At 33.6% G+C, this 21,003-nt stretch overlaps 1 protein-coding gene across 13 annotated transcripts in view; it reads left to right on the top strand.

The window, feature by feature from the left end:
- Positions 1-65: 65 nt before the first annotated feature.
- LOC117325566 (helicase with zinc finger domain 2-like) overlaps positions 66-21,003 on the top strand; it is a 41,174-nt gene continuing 20,236 nt past the window's right edge. For 6 of the 13 annotated variants that reach the window (XM_033881886.1, XM_033881880.1, XM_033881883.1 and 3 more), the window contains exons 1-20: positions 68-251; positions 4,147-4,224; positions 5,046-5,144; positions 5,253-5,330; positions 6,088-6,255; positions 9,132-9,230; positions 9,609-9,689; positions 10,313-10,399; positions 10,607-10,690; positions 11,462-11,581; positions 12,793-12,891; positions 13,018-13,101; positions 14,911-14,988; positions 15,254-15,352; positions 15,790-15,870; positions 16,494-16,580; positions 16,788-16,871; positions 17,643-17,762; positions 18,974-19,072; positions 19,199-19,282. In XM_033881886.1, coding sequence (XP_033737777.1) covers positions 195-251; positions 4,147-4,224; positions 5,046-5,144; positions 5,253-5,330; positions 6,088-6,255; positions 9,132-9,230; positions 9,609-9,689; positions 10,313-10,399; positions 10,607-10,690; positions 11,462-11,581; positions 12,793-12,891; positions 13,018-13,101; positions 14,911-14,988; positions 15,254-15,352; positions 15,790-15,870; positions 16,494-16,580; positions 16,788-16,871; positions 17,643-17,762; positions 18,974-19,072; positions 19,199-19,282 — 1,866 coding nt within the window. In that variant the 5' untranslated portion in view covers positions 68-194. Of the gene's footprint in view, positions 252-4,146; positions 4,225-5,045; positions 5,145-5,252; positions 5,331-6,087; positions 6,256-9,131; positions 9,231-9,608; positions 9,690-10,312; positions 10,400-10,606; positions 10,691-11,461; positions 11,582-12,792; positions 12,892-13,017; positions 13,102-14,910; positions 14,989-15,253; positions 15,353-15,789; positions 15,871-16,493; positions 16,581-16,787; positions 16,872-17,642; positions 17,763-18,973; positions 19,073-19,198; positions 19,283-21,003 lie in introns of all 13 variants that reach the window. The other 7 variants (XM_033881885.1, XM_033881888.1, XM_033881884.1 and 4 more) reach the window with 7 other exon arrangements.

Genomic DNA, 21,003 nt, shown 5'->3' with positions numbered 1-21,003 from the left:
AGGTTGTTGACGTAATGTTATATATTTAGTATATTTGTCCATGTCAAGTGCACATGTTTCCTGTTATATAATAAGTGTATATCATAATGAGTGTTATCGGCGAAAGACATATCAGCTCATACCAGGTCTACGAATACCTTGCTGTAGGATAATGTCTCCGCGTGATATTGCCGTGTAATACATAGACATTTATAATGGAACACAGATATTCTAAAGATGTAATCACAAAACCTGAACATCGACAGACCAAGGTGAGTGTATGATTAGTTTTTGTTTACTATCAATAGCCTTCAAGAAATGTTGAACTAAGTTCAGTGAAACAATATGTCTCTTTTAATTGTCAGATTGTTTGTTATTATTGTTTACAAAGAAGCATATATGTCACAATATTTTCTTCGCAAGTACAAGACACCTCAAAAGAGAAAGTGAAAGGAATTGCTCAAACATCTTCCGGGTAAGCTCAGGTGTTTATGAAAAATACACAACATCCTGTTTGAGCTATCGTGATACGTACACAGCAGGCTGTTTTATCTACATGTAGTACAGTGTTTAGCTCGATAAGGCCTGCATAAACTATTTGTATGGCAGGTATACGATAACATTGCCCAATATTATTTACGATGACGTCAATGGTTCAGAATATGCACATTGTTTTTTTTTCTTTTGACAGTCAGTACAAATATAGATTAACGGTAAACTCAGTGTGTAAACTCGCATAACAGGCCATTGATATTGTGATGAAATTGGGTTTTTTTCTTGAAAGTACATGTACGTTCGAGCTGATTCTATTTTTGTTTAGATATTGACTATTCATAGATTAAGAGTAATTGTATCATAAACGGTTCAATGCTAGAGTGGGTTAAATCTAGTATAAGAGTTTAAACATGTTTTAAGCTACACTAAGATCATCATGTTTCTATGAATGGACGTTATGTTGGGACGTGCACAAACAATAAGTATATCAGTCATTGCATATACTTAATGGCAGTATATCATAATACGAAAGTTCCTGTATAATAATGCCTGGATCCATATAGTAGTACCATCAACGTTTCAGTATTGCACATTAGTTTACATTTATAATGATAATTCTTGTCGCGTATATTAAAAAAGATCCTGCGATAAATATGACTTAAAATTATTGATATACAAAATGTATGTTAATTACCGTTTGCACCTTATTCATCAATAAGCCTGCCGTGAATTTTATATTGGTGTCATGTACTCATCTTGCAGCTGGTCAATTGTTTAAGTTGATAGGCAAAGCGTCACTGAAATCATGCTGTAATATATTTATATATATTGCAGTTAATGATGTAAATGGAAGATAACTCTTATATGCGTTTGGAAATCAATATAATCTGAACTGCACAAACGAGGTCATTGTTTTTTAAAGGCTTTGCTAAAAGATGACTCATGCTCTTTTGTTGTGGTGAGCACATGTTTCAGAATATATTCTTCTATAAACCGATTGTATTAATGCGAGTAGCTTCTGTTCATATACTACAGCAAATATTTGTAAACAGAGCCTTATATAAGTCCGAGGAGTTGCGCTGCACATTAAATCATTTTCAAACGACATTTTGTCATAAATATCCTTTTAACCACTGATATTTTATCTAAATGCTATCAACATAATAATTTACTTCAGTACAGTTTTATTTGTATAATATTTCATACACTCAGTTAGATAAAATATGTCTTCACTTTACTTCCGTCTGTTAACCCGGAAAGGATATAGGCCACCAAACAAATCATCGCCAGGTATGTTTATCCTAGACCAGACGTTCATTTTGTCCCATCCTCTTTACATCAGTGTTCTGACGCCATGTGTTCTTTTGACCGACTCGCTTTCCCCATGGATTTTATTTCAGACTTCCCTTGTTTATTGCTGCATGGTAGTTGAAATAGTGTGTGCTATATAATTATACCATCGGGTGATGTCATCCGCTCTTGCCTACTGTAACGGTCTCTCTCAAGAATTTATGATTGTCAATGATGACAGCTCATAGGACGCTGAAAAACTTTCTGAGACCTGTGTTGATGACGGTAAGTAATTTCTCCGCTGTGTTTTCAGTGGTTTTGTTTGGTGTTGTTTTGTTTAACATCCTATCGACGTCTAAGGTCATTCATGGACGGGGAGGGGGCAGAACCCAAAGCCTCCCGCCGGGCAGGTTCACAGTGGAACTTAACTGATGTCCTGTAAATTATAGATAAAGAAAGTTGTGTAAAATATACTGGTTTTGACATGGATGCGAAACATCATATTATCTTAAACTGATAGAATGTGGTCATGCCGATCCCGGCGCTTATATCAGCGACAATATGATCCTAATTGTCTATAATTCTGTCAAGGTACATATGTGAGGTACTCCACACCTCCCTGCACTTTGCAACACTTATCCCGGATGATCTTTACGTCTCTTCCCTTTGTGGATGTAAGGAATAAAGATAAACTCTGCTACATGTAGCAATATTATCTGTTGATTATGAGCGAGAAGAGGAGTGTTGTCGGCAAATTCGAGGTCATCACTTTGTTTCCACATATATGTAGCCCACTGTAAACCTTTCCCCTTCTGGATATGTCAGAGATATGTCTGGATATATATAAAGAGATAACAGTCTTGTCAAACAGCGGTCAATGAGGAAGCTGCAGAAAGTCATTTCGGTTAATACAGATATATGAAATGTTGTCTTTACTATATTAGATGTTCTATTTTGTTTGTTGATCATAACGATGACCATATTAATAGAAAATTGACAGAAGATTCACATACTAATGCATGCACACTATATTTAACTACATTATTTTAAATAAAATATATTAAATGCATTTTCGCCTGTGAAATATAGATATTTATCAAATTAATAAAACCCAGCGATGAAACTATCAATTTTTCGATGTTTTTAATTTTGTCTTTTAATATAAAATACAGTTAAAAGAAAAGTGAATTTTAATACTATCTTTGTTTTTAATTTTAATTTTAATATTTCACGCGTACAATAAATTTGACCGTCTTTCCCAAAAATGCAATATTGTGTCTAACTGAGGTACATTGAATATCCTTCCTTTAAGGTATAGAATATGACCTAAATTTGCATCAGGCATCACATTTATATAAATAAATTTCAAATTAAGTAACCACGTCAATTAATCGTGGCCTATCAATTAATGTACGAAGGTCAAGGTGTAGTAGGCAGGATCAAGTAACCTACATCAAGAAATTGAGATCCAGTAACTTTTGTCTACTAATCAAGGTCGGGCGTGATTAATCAAAGTCAAGTTATTTTGTCTGGTTATTCTAGTCACGAAATCGAGTTCAATTAAGGAATTATTGCTGATTAAGACGGGTGACTGCTAATGGAGATCAAATTATCAATTCTGTTTTAATAAGGTATAGAAAGCGAGATAGAATGATCAAAGTCAAAAAATTATCCAGGTCATTAAATCAATGTTTAGGAATCAATGCCGAATAATAATAATAAAGGCCAAGCATTAATTGACACCATTTACATAATAAATATATACAAAACATTGATAGTACAAAGGTATTTTTATGAAACAATTTTAAAAACTGATACATATTGTTCAATTCATGTATCTTTTATATAAAGTTGGATATATGACAGTTGAACTATTGGTGATAAAGTATTGTTTGTTGCTGGAGTTGAACAAATCATTATCAAGCGTTGAAACATGCAATGTGTACGCATAATTGTATACCTAGCGAGATAAATGATACCGAAAGGGATGAAACAAAACACAAGTGCAGTATTCAGAAACTATAAAATATATTTAACGAAATTTTCAGCTTAACATTTAGATTTTACATGTCAGTAGGATTATTTTGTTACAATCTGTGTTTTATTGAATTATTGACCTTAGACCCAATATAGAATTGATTTTAAAGATATAATCAATTTCTGATACCCTCTTGAGAATTGCGTGTCTATCTGACGGTGACTAAGTCGCCGTTATTACATTAAATTTTGCATATGTAATTTATTATATGTTCAGTGTTTTGTCCTTAATGTGAATTTGAATACCTTTCATCGTGTGTTGCCTCACAGCTTTGCCTTTACCGCGATGTAATTTGTTGATGATATCAGAAGGTGATTAATATGTTTTGCTTTCTGGTTGGTAAGGATGAGACTGCAGCTGGTGCTTCGGCCACTCACAAAAAAGAGCCGACAAGAGAACAGCAGGGCAGTGATGATACACAGGTGAATAAATGTCTCTATATATCTTACAAAACACTATAACTTCGGTTGTATTGAACCATTAGGTACGTTAACAACATTAAAAACACAGTTTGTCCTTAATTTACTTTAACTGCGGTAAGTATGGCAACATAACCTCTCACTGTTCCATATGTTACGGGTGGCTGTTTTATATGTACCTTATGGGGAAATTACAAGTAATGTTCTTACAATGCCAGACAAGAAGTACAAAAAGAATGATACGGTTAGCCATGTTTCAAAAAAGCTAATTTCAGTCATCAATACAAAATACCTATCACTCTTTGGTTGAACAAACTATATAGTCAGTTTGTTTTTGTCACAAGCCGGTAATTACCGGTATGTTTGTATTATCTAATGATTGAAGATATATGGCCAGTGTTATCGGTCAGTAGCTTGTTATTACGGGTACGTTTGTATGATCTGATGCCTGATGATATGTGACCAATGTTTTAAGTCACTAGCTGGCGATTACCGGTACGTTTGCATGATAAAATGGCTGATGAACTATTGCCAGTGTTTTCGGTCACTGGCTGATACGATTTTATAATAAAATGATCGATGATCTTTAGCTAGGGTTTTCAGTGTGAAGCTGGTAATTACCGGTACATTTGTATAACATAATAGATGATGATCTTTTGCCAGTGTCTTCTGTCACTGGCATATATATGTATTAACATATTACACAAAATAATAACACAAAACTATCATTTGCATTTCCGCATGCAATACAAATAAAAAGGTTTTGTATTTGAAATTGATTCTGTCTGTGTATTCAAGATTTATATATGGTTTGTAATTTCAAGGGAGATAACTCCGGTTCCATTTCGATACCATTAGAACATGGCAACATGTCAACAGTACACGTGGATCCAAGCCAGAAGACATTGAACACGTTGAGAAAGGTAACATGGACTTGAAATCGTATTTGGTGTGTCTATCATAATTCCGCAAAGTGAATTGTTTTTAACAATTCGATCATAAGTTTAATAAGTATAATCGTATATAACTAGGGTGAACCTGTCTCTGGACGTAAGAAAAGGAAAAGAAAGAAAAAGAGTACAAAAATAGTGCAATCGTCTGAGTTACAGGTAAGATTTCCTGAATATATATATATATACTAAACTAGCATTTATTTAACTCTAAGGACATGTATATTTCGGATACAACTTCAAACTATTGGGAATTGAAAAAAAAAAAAAAAAATTTGAAACCGATCATCCATTAAAGGAAATTGAAAACTTCCTACTAAATTGATATATGTGCACAAAAAAACATTAAAAACTTGATATATAAAAAAACTACCGAGGTATAGAGTAAAATTAATTATATTCTCGATTACATTAGCACGTGGCATACAGATGACTTAATGTCTGGCAGTGTAAATATAAAACATCACCTAATACAGTGACGTATTGTTTTTTGATTCAGTCGATAAAACACTACACCGTGTATACACCTTATGATGCAGCGTGTAGGAAAGATTAAATATGTACGGTATGCGCACATTATGAAATTTGATCATCCTTCATACAACTTAGGTACTTTATACAACCAACGTCATAGACTGGGCTGGGAACCAATACGGCGAATGTGATACACGTATTAATGGATTTACCTCTACATTATTGTTGGATATGATGACCGATCTCGTTACTTCAAACATTATTAAAGTGTGAACAGTTATCATCTTTGTATATTTCTATATAAATTTAATAATATTTAATATATACAATGGGATCTTGTTGTCTGACTTATACATCAACAGGCTAAGATATGGCTATTCGTTCAATATTTGGGCAACACTCAATTCATGCATTTTCTTTGTATATTTGATCCAACCCAAAGGTGGAGAATCCAGGGACTGCAACCAATGCAATCCCTATGGATCCTTATAAAGTCATACCAAATCAAGAATCATTAGACTCGGAAAGACATGTAAAGACATCAGAAGTAGAACATATCACTGTAAATGAGATAGATACATCACACAATGAACACAAGTCCGAGTCCCAGGTAAGATGTTTTATGATTTTGTTATTGATGAATCAATAACAGATCGATGTAAAAACATTTGATACGTCTCCAATTTAGGTTCACCGATATAAACACGAATATTACGTCATTGCGACAGGACTCCAAATGAAATTTGAAGTCCAAAGAACCTATATCACTCACCTTGATAATGAAAGCGATAGATACAAGTGATATATTTCAAAGAATACTTGATAATTGGCCTCGCAGTTAATTCAACGGAAACACCTTTTCCATTTATATCACTAGATTTCATGGTTCCAAACATGTTTCATAACAAATTATGTTGAAAAACACATATTTAAGGGCCTCAATGAAGCTATTATAGAACTCCTTTTCTTGGCTGTTCAGAAAGTCATCCAATGCATGTTAGGGTTAGGTTTAGGGTTAGGGTACCTGAAATAGCTGTTTTCAATTTTGGAAATACAGTGGAACTTCGTTAACTCGAACTCGGATAACTCGAATACCCCGCTTAACACGAAGTACCTCGCCGGTCCCGGCCGAATTCTCTCTTTATCTTAGTAAAAAAAACTCGGATAATTCGAATTCGGATAAGTCGAAAAACTCGGATAATACGAAGTAAAAATTTGGTCCCAACAATAAAAATCCTACTTGAAATGTTCGAATAACTCGAAGTATAATTTTCGTCGATCGGTGGCAAACGCCGACATTTTTTAAGAGCTAAATTCCGTTTGTAATACTGAACATATCGGCACTACTAACCTACATGCTATTATAAGTGTTTCATAAATTCATAAAAGAAATTGTCGGTTGAATCTTATAACAACAAGTCTTGGTGATAAAAAGTACTGCTTTACTTACATCAGGTAATTTCCCAAGGCGGTCGCCGATATCAGTACACACGATAGTCAACAACTCATCTACCCGTTCGCTCAAGCGGAACTAATCTCTGACACAGCGGTAGATATACCCGGCTGATGTTTTTACAGGTGTAGGAATGACACAGTCACCGGCGCCTATTAAATCTTTAAACTGCTGAAACAATAGCGTAATTACTGCCGAGGTGTTCAGAGTACAACTGTAACGGTCAGTGCTGTCTATTAAATCGGATAAAACGCCAACTCAGTTACAGTAACATTTTATACGCACATGCACAGCCCAACTTCCGGTGCTAATACACATGGAAATGGCGTGGTTATCAATAAAAAGTAAGTAGGCCGATCAAACAGTATTTTATATATGTCCAATAAAAGGTAATGGTTCTGTTACGTTTTGTATGCAATCTGTGTTAAACTTAAACGTTTATTTGTTTTGACATTAATAACTTGTTATTTTGCCGAATTCCGTTTTATCGTTTACCTTTTGCAAACATGACTTGCACATCAGATCGTTATTGAAGTGACTAAGTGAAAGAAACTTTATCGTGACGACTGTATATCGGCAAAACTACACCAAATAACAAGTAACATAACGAAACATTACATATATATTTACATGTATTGACCAGTCTTCACACTAAACTGATGAGCGACAGAGCGAAGTTATTATGATTATATAATGTTGACAAATATTGACCAAACTTTTCACCAAAAACGATAACTCGCTTAATTCGAACACTCGGATAACTCGAAGTTTTTTCGTGGTCCCGTCGACTTCGAGTTAACGAAGTTCCACTGTATATGAAAGTCTGATGGAGCGAGATCAGGTGAATAAGGCAGAGGCTCAATCAATTTAAAACAACAATCGTGAATGTCAGCCATAGCAATGACAGACTCTTTCACACAAACCCTAAACCTACCCCGTTTTGTCCAAGAGCTGGACCCAATTCGGGAAATAAATGTTAATCTTACAAAATTCTTCTTCTGTATTAGATGAAAGTTTTTTTCGTATAATTTTCATTCCAGAAAACTCGATATGGCATTAATGTAGAGTCTGTCCCGCGATAGACAAACGAGCGTGGTCAATGAGGGGCAATTAGTTTGACCGACTTTGGTCGGCAACATATTTGGATGAAACTGCCACAGTGTTGTATAACGGGGGTTCTGACAAAACACCTTTCACCCGAGGAAGTTTGGCGGGGACAGATATGGGAATAATACGAGGGCTGATTGATAAGTTGTGAGCTTCGTATTGAAGGAGGTACTCAGGGATGTTCTTTTTAAGTCCTACTATTCTCTGACTAAATAGGGCTTTGTTCCAATGGATTGGTCTCATTTGGTAAGTTTTATCGACGAGGTACTCTCTTCTGGGCAAGTTTTTAAAAAAAAAGGGTAATGGACGAATTAACAGATGGTTGGACAACTCTTAACATAGAAAATATATTATATAATATTGATAACAAATTGTGTATGTTCCTCACTCAACTAGTTCGTGTTGTTTGTATGTTAGTGGCTAATACTGTAATTTGTATTTCTGTGGACTTATTACCGATTAAGAGAGCCGAAATACATAAAACAATTCCTTCAAGGTTTGCATATCACTAGTAGTATAGTTCATCACAATGCAAGATTAAAATTGATACTCGTACTCCATGGAGTGTACACCAGACAAACAGTTCTTTCAATAAGCATGTATTATGTATTAAGTGGTATATATTTTTTTTTACATCCTTCTAGTGTTACCGTTAAAAAGGATGGAGAATTGACAGGCGATAGTTGCGAAACAGGGGTGATTTGGTTTTCGTCGATTACAAATAACAGCAAAATGTTAAGGTTGAATGTATCCCATTTCACAAAAAAAGAAAAAGAAAAAAAAAAGTTTTAGGATAAAGATGGATTCGGTATTTTTGTTTCTGTTTAATATTCATTTTGATACATGCTTATCTCACGGTTTTGGATGACTATACTTACTAGTAAATTAGTAATCTTTATAAATAATACATATACTCTAATTTCAAGGCCAAAAATTCCAGTCCTACCTCCAATGAATCTATAGTGGGAGAGGGCGGTGCCATACATACAGATCCAAGCCAGGAAACACTAGATACTGCAAAAGATGTAAGACCAATAATGTTGCAAAATATGGCTTCTATTATCACAGATTTTTATTATTCATATTCGGATAGATAGATGTCCCTGAGTACGAGAAAAAGAAATCTAAAAAGAAGAAAAAAAGAACAAACAGAAAACAGACATTACATGTAACATGTGGGTTAAATTGGTAACTAATCTATAGCATTTAATGCTTGTTAAAAGCACCAATACAAAAAACTCAGTTTATCAATAATAATAATAATGAAGAGGTGATATTAATTGATATCAATTAAATAGGTACAAATTCCACACCCAAGAGAAACAAGGTACACATACAATATTGCATGTCACTCGTAAGCTATGTAATTTGATATCAAGCCCCAATTGTTCTTTATATATCAGGTTGGTCAGACTTCACATAGTATCACGATTATCTACGACCGAGAGTTAACAGTGGAAAAGCACGAAAATGATGACATACAGGTAAATTTGTTTATATGAATTTGTGTAAATAAAAGTGTATACAAATATTTTCTATATACTGTTCTGAAACTAAATTTTACAAATGATACAAAACTTTCAGAAAATATATAAGATCGAATATTCATTAAAGTAAACGTGATGCTTGTTTATTGTTCGATTTGTATCAGATATATTTATTACAGAATGTTAGGCTATAACTCTAACGTGTTTTCTACTGAACAGGACAATGTTTTGTCTGCCAGGATCCTATATATTTGGGTAAACGTACAACGATATTACTATTTCCTGACCAAATGGACGTTCTCTGAGCACTAAGATTTCTTCCCGCATTAAGAGCCAATGCGCGCTTCTATCTGAGCTAACATGAATAATCAATATAAGTTTGATAAATAAGTATTTGTACAATACAATTAAAAGCGTTTATTCATGACATCTCGCACATCTACACAATCTCTTTAGATTGTATTATTTCATACTTCAGGTGTATAATTCTGATTAATTTGATAAAGGACCAATTGATACAATCTTTATGAAATTTCCAACTTTTTTGCTGATAGGATAAGAATGAAGTTGGTTTAAAGTTTATAATATAGAGTGAAATATTCTAACATTTGTTTGAATAGGAGATGCACCCGTCTGTTCCCATTACTAATCACAATGACAAGTCAACGGAGGAACAAAAAGGCAGCAGTGTTAACAGATTACCTGAGGTAAGTTAATATAAATGTTATATTATCACATTAACTTGATATTTTCGCGTACTTTCATTTGTGTTATTTTATCATTTTGAACTTAATACTCATCTCTCGAATTTAATTTAATAGTGCATTTAGCGTGTCTTTTACATTTCTGCATATCAAAGTAGGTTTTTCAACAATTACATCACTTATTCTATGAGTATAAGATATTATCTCTAGGATGAACCTATCCCTGAACGAAGACAAACGAAATCGAAAAGAAGGAGAAAGAAGACAAAGATGGATCAAACAACTGAGACACAATTAAGATGTCATGTTTATTCATCTCTATTGTCACTTAAACTGTATCGGATGTACTGCAAAATATTCCGAATGAACTGCAAACAAGTATTAGTAACCGACCAGATACCAAATGAAAATATAAAATATCCTACTAGATTGATATTTTCCTGAAAAAACCAAGTTAAGAGCTCAATGAACTACTGATAGAGATGGTAAAATAGTAGATATTTTTAGTAATTTAATAGAATACGTCACGATCAATCAAGCAAAGGCGATTGTCATGAAAATTGAAACGAACTATATCTGCGCCTCCATTTGTTTTGTTGAAAAATGGCAAATTCGGTAAAAAAAACCCACCTCTTTCTAAAACCTGTACCCATAAAGTAGGTCGATTGGCAATTTTCTTCTGTTGAGAGATCATTTTACATGCGTTTACATCCGTTACCAAATGACATCCCGTGACTAGCTTTTGTCACATATCATCTTATACAGGGACGAATTTCAAATTGAAACAATAGAGAACATTGTTTATTCATCTTATGATAGCGAATTCGGAGGACGATTATGATACATGTGTCAGCGGAACTATGTGTACATAAATGTCGGATATAATCAGTTACTAGTATTTCTCACTTTTTTAACATATGAGGTTTTTCTCATTTAAGTAATTAAGCGTATAGTTCTTGTGGGATTCGGTGATCATATAAAGACCTTTATGTGATTTTGCAGTGTTTCATATCTGAGCTACTCTCAATTAATGACTTTTGTTTTTACTTTTGATCCAACCCGAAGGCGGAGAGACCTAGTCCTGCAACCAATGTGTTCTCCATGGATCATTGCAAAGTCGTGGAAGAACCAAACACCGAGAATAAGATAAGGACATCAAACACAGAACAAACTTCCGAGTCCGAGGTAATGTGTTTTAATGATTTTCTAATCGATTCCTCAATCATGGATTGTTGTAGAACCACTTGAAGAGTACTTCACTTGAGTAAGCTCCCTAACTTGGTTGCACTTCACCATATATACACACGTACACATGTAAAATATGATATACATTGTTATTATTATTTGTATTATCTGTTAGAAATACTGTGTATACTTATGCTAACTTTTGATTGGATGTGTGTATGTCCTCCTGCGAGAGGAAAAAGAATAAAATGATACATATTTTTTCTGATCAGTATTTCGTTTTCGAAGTATTTGAATGTTTGAATAAAATTAAATAATGCATGTAACGGGTAAAATAATGAACTTAATGAATAAATGAAGTATGGCGAATGCTTGCCCCCACGTTTGAGGCATTTTTGGATTTGCGTAAATAAGATTTATATGAACCTAAAAACAAAAATGGAGGAGAGATTATATATCTGCATTTTAAGTATCTCAGATACAACCACGAATACAAGGTCATAATAAGAAGACTGCAAATGGAAAATAAAGCCAAAAGATCCCGAATAATCTTCTTTGATAAAGTAGATATAACATGTCGAAATAAGTTTATTAAAGTAAAACATATTTCCTTTCGATAGCATCTCATTAGATGGTTCCTATTATGAATATATAATAAAAAAAGAAACATGACTTATTATTCCCAAATCTCCACCAAACTGCTCGAGATAAAGAGAGAAAATAGATGATGCAATGCGTTGGACCATACTATCCTAATTTAAGATGCATGTATTACTCTAAATCAAGATCACGATGGAGGGAAAAAACCTCTGAGAAATGTAAAGAACGATTTTGATTGCAAGTTGAGTATGTCCTCGATTCAGCTAGTTCGTGTCGTGTTTGAGGCTAGTGTTTTAAATTCTATTCCCGATGGATTTATGTCAATTTAAGATGCAAGATCCAGTTGGTACGTATCATTAACACAAATATTTACTTTTCCCTAGTAATATAGAGCCTGAAGATACAAGATTTAACTTGATATTTTTACAAGGGTATCTGTTTTTATGTCAATTCCAAATAACATCAAGATGCTGAGATCTGTTTAAAAGAAGTGATTTGGTCACCACTTTTTAATAAAAGTCATTTTAGTTCACAGTGAAACAAATGTTCAAAAGTTTAAGTTTCATTTTGATACATATAGCAATGTTTCTTTAATATACTCTAATTTAAAGGTCAAGACCTCCAGCTGTACCTCAAATGTATCTACTCTGGGACAGGGCGATGCCATACATAAAGATCCCAGCCAGGAAACACTAGACTCTGGAAGAAATGTAAGGTCACTTATATTGCAAAATATGACTTTCATTATCACAGGTTTTGATCATTTAGGTAGAGATGCATATTTTAGGAGTTAAAAGTTAACTTTTTAACATAGGATTATGATTGCTTGTTTGAAGGAAGAACCTGTCCCTGAGCACAAGAAAAAGAAATCTAGAAAGAAGAAAAAGAGGACAAAAAATGAACATACATCTGAGTTACAGGTAGGATGTGCGGGGTAACTTTTTGATTTGCCGATAACAATTAGTAATTGACACACGTTGTATGTCCTAAGCGTAGCTGTGATGCATCTTAAATTTCCATGTAAAAGTGTATAGATTAAAAGTATATAAAATAACATCAAGTAAAAAATGTAATGATTCGACTGCTCAAAGTACACATTACAACCACAAAATTTGATGACACACCTAAAAGGCTATGTAATTCAGACTAGATTTTGACAAAAACCCACTTAACGTTAGCTTTTCACAGATTCGCCGATTATAGCAGAAAACACTTAAATTGCGTTGATTAGTCCTTTCAAACCGGTGCCGTTATGTTACGTTGAGTAACTTCACAAAGAGACGACGTCATGAAATATGTTACTGAATTCCGCACTATTTGATATTATTGATTTTTCGATGTTTTTAATTTTTTTCTTTTTATCATAAAATACGGTAAAAATAAAATAATTACCGGTATGGTTGTATTATCTTATGGTTGAAGATAGATGACCGGTGATATCGGTCACAAGCTGGTAATTACTGGTACGTCAGTATGATAAAATGGCTAATGAACTATAGCCAATGTTTTCGGTCACTAGCTTGTACGTTTTTATAATAAAATGACCAATGCTTTCCCTGTGGATCCTTACAAGGTCATGCCGAATCAGGAATAAATAAATTCGGAGAGACATGTAAAGACATTAGAAGTAGAACATATCGCTGTAAAAGAGATAGATAAATCACACAATGAACACACGTCCGAGTCCCAGGTAAGATGTTTAATGATTTTGTAAAGGAGAAATCATTAACGGATCGCTATATAAATATTTGATACGTATTCCATTTAGGTGTCATATCATCTCCGATTTACAGACGAATATTACGTCATTGCGACAAGATTTGAAATAGAATATGAAGCCCAAAGAACCTATATACTCACCTTGATAACGAAAGCGATAGATATAAGTGATATATTTCAAAGAATACTTAATAATCGCTTCACAATTCATTAAAGGAAAACACATTTTCCTTTGATATCAATAGATTTCTTGGTTCAAAACATGATCAATAACAAATGCTGTTGAAATACACATGACATATTATTTCCACATTTGCCCCCGCCAGAATGCCCCAGGTGGATGGTGCTTTGTCAGAACCCCCGTTATACAACACTGAGACAGGTTCACCAAATATGTTGCCGACCAAAATTGGTCAAACTAATTATATCCACACAGATGGACATTTTGTTTCCGTTATTGCCCCTAATTGGCCACGCTCTTTTGTCTATCGCGGGACAGACTCTACATGTATACCATATCGAATTGTCATCACCAATTTACGTTAAAAAAGTACAAATATGTGAAAAAATCTTTCATTTAATACAGAAGAAGGATTTTGTAAGATTTATATTTATTTCCCGAATTAGGTCCATCCCCTCTGGCTCGGTGACATTTCCTTTATTGATACAGCGTAAGCCTGTCTATTTCAAAGATTATTCCAGAACAGACAGTCAACTCTTAAAACAGGAAACATATTAAATGTTATTAATGACATTACAAGCTGTTTATGTTTCTCATTCAACAAGTTCGTGTTGTATGCATGTTTTGGACTAAAACTGTCATTTGTATTTCTGTCGATTAACTACCGATTAAGAGAACCGAAATACATCAAAAAAAATCCGTTAGGGTTGGCATATCAATGATTAGTTCATCACAATGCAAGATAATAATTGATATTCGGACTCTATTGAGTGTACACCAGACAAACAGTTGTTTGAATATGTATATATTGTTTACATCCTTCTATTAGGATGGCCAGGTGGCGACTCTAACAAGTGTTACCGTTACGAAGGACGGAGAATCGAATGGAAAAAGTTGCGAACCAGGGGTAATTTTGTTTTCGTCAATTGCAAATAACAGAAAAATGTTTAGTTCTTAATGATCTGATCACTACTTCTTAAAAAAGAAATTCCATCCCCACCCCCCCCCCCCCCCCCCCAAAAAAAAATCTAAGAATGTTTTAGAACAAAGATGTATTAAGCATTTTTGTTTGTGTTTAATTTTCATTTTTAAACATGATTATCTCACGGTTTTGGATGAAAATACTTAGTGATAATCCTTTTCTCTCTCTCTATATATACTCTCATTTGAAGGTCGAAAAGCCCGGTCCTACCTCAAATGCATCTACAGCGGGACAGGGCGATGCCATACATACAGATCCCAGGAAGGAAAAACTAGAGACTGCAAAGCATGTAAGGACACTTCGTTTGCAAAAGATGCCTTTCATTATCACAGTTTTGATCATTTATATGGTATACATACTTCTGTAAATTCTGGCTATCTTTTTTGAAGAATTATAATCGATTTATTTAATGAAGAACATGTCCCCGAGTACGTGAAAAAGAAATCTAAAAAGAAGAAAAAGAGAACAAACAGAGAACAGACATAACATGTAACATATGGGTTAAATTGTTAACTAATCTATAGCATTTAATGCTTGTTAAAAGCATCAATACAAAAAACTAAGTTTATCAATGATAATAATAATAATGAAGAGGTGATATTAATTGATATCAATTAAAAAGATAATAATTACACCCCAAGAGAACTAAGTTACACATACAATGTTGCATATCACTCGTAAGCTATGCAATTTGATATCAGGCCCCAATTTTTCTTTATATATCAGGTTGGTCCGACTTCACATAGTATCACGATTATCTACGACCGAGAGTTAACAGTGGAAAATCACGAAAATGATGACATACAGGTAAATTTGTTTATATAAATTTGTGTAAATAAAAGTGTATACAAATATTTTCTATATACTTTTCTGAAACTAAATTTTACAAATGATACAAAACTTTCAGAAAATATATAAGATCGAATATTCATTAAAGTAAGCGTGATGCTTGTTTATTGTTCGATTTGTATCAGATATATTTATTACAGAATGTTAGGCTATAACTCTAACGTGTTTTCTACTGAACAGGACAATGTTTTGTCTGCCAGCATCCTATATATTTGGGGAAACGTACAACGATATTACTATTTCCTGACCACATGGACGTTCTCTGAGCACTAAGATTTCTTCCCGCATTAAGAGCCAATGCGCGCTTCTATCTGAGCTAACATGAATAATCAATATAAGTTTGATAAATAAGTATTTGTACAATACAATTAAAAGCGTTTATTCATGACATCTCGCACATCTACACAATCTCTTTAGATTGTATTATTTCATACTTCAGGTGTATAATTCTGATTAATTTGATAAAGGACCAATTGATACAATCTTTATGAAATTTCCAACTTTTTTGCTGATAGGATAAGAATGAAGTTGGTTTAAAGTTTATAATATAGAGTGAAATATTCTAACATTTGTTTGAATAGGAGATGCACCCGTCTGTTCCCATTACTAATCACAATGACAAGTCAACGGAGGAACAAAAAGGCAGCAGTGTTAACAGATTACCTGAGGTAAGTTAATATAAATGTTATATTATCACATTAACTTGATATTTTCGCGTACTTTCATTTGTGTTATTTTATCATTTTGAACTTAATACTCATCTCTCGAATTTAATTTAATAGTGCATTTAGCGTGTCTTTTACATTTCTGCATATCAAAGTAGGTTTTTCAACAATTACATCACTTATTCTATGAGTATAAGATATTATCTCTAGGATGAACCTATCCCTGAACGAAGACAAACGAAATCGAAAAGAAGGAGAAAGAAGACAAAGATGGATCAAACAACTGAGACACAATTAAGATGTCATGTTTATTCATCTCTATTGTCACTTAAACTGTATCGGATGTACTGCAAAATATTCCGAATGAACTGCAAACAAGTATTAGTAACCGACCAGATACCAAATGAAAATATAAAATATCCTACTAGATTGATATTTTCCTGAAAAAACCAAGTTAAGAGCTCAATGAACTACTGATAGAGATGGTAAAATAGTAGATATTTTTAGTAATTTAATAGAATACGTCACGATCAATCAAGCAAAGGCGATTGTCATGAAAATTGAAACGAACTATATCTGCGCCTCCATTTGTTTTGTTGAAAAATGGCAAATTCGGTAAAAAAAACCCACCTCTTTCTAAAACCTGTACCCATAAAGTAGGTCGATTGGCAATTTTCTTCTGTTGAGAGATCATTTTACATGCGTTTACATCCGTTACCAAATGACATCCCGTGACTAGCTTTTGTCACATATCATCTTATACAGGGACGAATTTCAAATTGAAACAATAGAGAACATTGTTTATTCATCTTATGATAGCGAATTCGGAGGACGATTATGATACATGTGTCAGCGGAACTATGTGTACATAAATGTCGGATATAATCAGTTACTAGTATTTCTCACTTTTTTAACATATGAGGTTTTTCTCATTTAAGTAATTAAGCGTATAGTTCTTGTGGGATTCGGTGATCATATAAAGACCTTTATGTGATTTTGCAGTGTTTCATATCTGAGCTACTCTCAATTAATGACTTTTGTTTTTACTTTTGATCCAACCCGAAGGCGGAGAGACCTAGTCCTGCAACCAATGTGTTCTCCATGGATCATTGCAAAGTCGTGGAAGAACCAAACACCGAGAATAAGATAAGGACATCAAACACAGAACAAACTTCCGAGTCCGAGGTAATGTGTTTTAATGATTTTCTAATCGATTCCTCAATCATGGATTGTTGTAGAACCACTTGAAGAGTACTTCACTTGAGTAAGCTCCCTAACTTGGTTGCACTTCACCATATATACACACGTACACATGTAAAATATGATATACATTGTTATTATTATTTGTATTATCTGTTAGAAATACTGTGTATACTTATGCTAACTTTTGATTGGATGTGTGTATGTCCTCCTGCGAGAGGAAAAAGAATAAAATGATACATATTTTTTCTGATCAGTATTTCGTTTTCGAAGTATTTGAATGTTTGAATAAAATTAAATAATGCATGTAACGGGTAAAATAATGAACTTAATGAATAAATGAAGTATGGCGAATGCTTGCCCCCACGTTTGAGGCATTTTTGGATTTGCGTAAATAAGATTTATATGAACCTAAAAACAAAAATGGAGGAGAGGTTATATATCTGCATTTTAAGTATCTCAGATACAACCACGAATACAAGGTCATAATAAGAAGACTGCAAATGGAAAATAAAGCCAAAAGATCCCGAATAATCTTCTTTGATAAAGTAGATATAACATGTCGAAATAAGTTTATTAAAGTAAAACATATTTCCTTTCGATAGCATCTCATTAGATGGTTCCTATTATGAATATATAATAAAAAAAGAAACATGACTTATTATTCCCAAATCTCCACCAAACTGCTCGAGATAAAGAGAGAAAATAGATGATGCAATGCGTTGGACCATACTATCCTAATTTAAGATGCATGTATTACTCTAAATCAAGATCACGATGGAGGGAAAAAACCTCTGAGAAATGTAAAGAACGATTTTGATTGCAAGTTGAGTATGTCCTCGATTCAGCTAGTTCGTGTCGTGTTTGAGGCTAGTGTTTTAAATTCTATTCCCGATGGATTTATGTCAATTTAAGATGCAAGATCCAGTTGGTACGTATCATTAACACAAATATTTACTTTTCCCTAGTAATATAGAGCCTGAAGATACAAGATTTAACTTGATATTTTTACAAGGGTATCTGTTTTTATGTCAATTCCAAATAACATCAAGATGCTGAGATCTGTTTAAAAGAAGTGATTTGGTCACCACTTTTTAATAAAAGTCATTTTAGTTCACAGTGAAACAAATGTTCAAAAGTTTAAGTTTCATTTTGATACATATAGCAATGTTTCTTTAATATACTCTAATTTAAAGGTCAAGACCTCCAGCTGTACCTCAAATGTATCTACTCTGGGACAGGGCGATGCCATACATAAAGATCCCAGCCAGGAAACACTAGACTCTGGAAGAAATGTAAGGTCACTTATATTGCAAAATATGACTTTCATTATCACAGGTTTTGATCATTTAGGTAGAGATGCATATTTTAGGAGTTAAAAGTTAACTTTTTAACATAGGATTATGATTGCTTGTTTGAAGGAAGAACCTGTCCCTGAGCACAAGAAAAAGAAATCTAGAAAGAAGAAAAAGAGGACAAAAAATGAACATACATCTGAGTTACAGGTAGGATGTGCGGGGTAACTTTTTGATTTGCCGATAACAATTAGTAATTGACACACGTTATATGTCCTAAGCGTAGCTGTGATGCATCTTAAATTCCCATGTAAAAGGTTATAGGTTAAAAGTATATAAAATAACATCAAGTAAAAAATGTAATGATTCGACTGCTCAAAGTACACAGTACAATCACAAAATTTGATGAAACATCTAAAAGGCTATGCAATTCAGACTAGTTTTTGACAAAAACTCACTTAACGTTAGCTTTTCACAGATTCTCCGATTATAGCAGAAAACACTTAAATTGCGTTGATTAGTCCTTTCAAACCGGCGCCGTTATGTTACGTTGAGTAACTTCACAAAGAGACGACGTCATGAAATATGTTACTGAATTCCGCACTATTTGATATTATTGATTTTTCGATGTTTTGAATTTGTTCTTTTTATCATAAAATACCGTAAAAATAAAATAATTACCGGTATGGTTGTATTATCTTATGGTTGAAGATAGATGACCGGTGATATCGGTCACAAGCTGGTAATTACTGGTACGTCAGTATGATAAAATGGCTGATGAACTATAGCCAATGTTTTCGGTCACTAGCTTGTACGTTTTTATAATAAAATGACCAATGCTTTCCCTGTGGATCCTTACAAGGTCATGCCGAATCAGGAATAAATAAATTCGGAGAGACATGTAAAGACATTAGAAGTAGAACATATCGCTGTAAAAGAGATAGATAAATCACACAATGAACACACGTCCGAGTCCCAGGTAAGATGTTTTATGATTTTGTAAAGGAGAAATCATTAACGGATCGCTATATAAATATTTGATACGTATTCCATTTAGGTGTCATATCATCTCCGATTTACAGACGAATATTACGTCATTGCGACAAGATTTCAAATGGAATATGAAGCCCAAAGAACCTATATACTCACCTTGATAACGAAAGCGATAGATATAAGTGATATATTTCAAAGAATACTTAATAATCGCTTTACAATTCATTAAAGGAAAACACATTTTCCTTTGATATCAATAGATTTCTTGGTTCAAAACATGATCAATAACAAATGCTGTTGAAATACACATGACATATTATTTCCACATCTGTCCCCGCCAGAATGCCCCAGGTGGATGGTGCTTTGTCAGAACCCCCGTTATACAACACTGAGACAGGTTCACCCAAATATGTTGCCGACCAAAGTTGGTCAAACTAATTATATCCACACAGATGGACATTTTGTTTCCATTATTGCCCCTAATTGGCCACGCTCTTTTGTCCATCGCGGACTCTACATGTATACCATATCGAATTGTCATCACCAATTTACGTTAAAAAAGTACAAATATGTGAAAAAATCTTTCATTTAATACAGAAGAAGGATTTTGTAAGATTTATATTTATTTCCCGAATTAGGTCCATCCCCTCTGGCTCGGTGACATTTCCTTTATTGATACAGCGTAAGCCTGTCTATTTCAAAGATTATTCCAGAACAGACAGTCGGACAACTCTTAAAACAGGAAATATATCAAATGTAATTAATGACATTACAAGCTGTATATGTTTCTCATTCAACAAGTTCGTGTTGTATGCATGTTTGGGACTAAAACTGTCATTTGTATTTCTGTCGATTAACTACCGATTAAGAGAACCGAAATACATAAAAAAAAAAAAAAATCCGTTAGGGTTGGCATATCACTGTTTAGTTCATCACGA

This window comes from Pecten maximus, chromosome 4 (genome assembly GCF_902652985.1).
Source record: "Pecten maximus chromosome 4, xPecMax1.1, whole genome shotgun sequence".
Taxonomy (NCBI): domain Eukaryota; kingdom Metazoa; phylum Mollusca; class Bivalvia; order Pectinida; family Pectinidae; genus Pecten; species Pecten maximus.
Note: the sequence above shows the minus strand (reverse complement) of the source record. Positions and strands in the feature narration are given on the sequence as shown.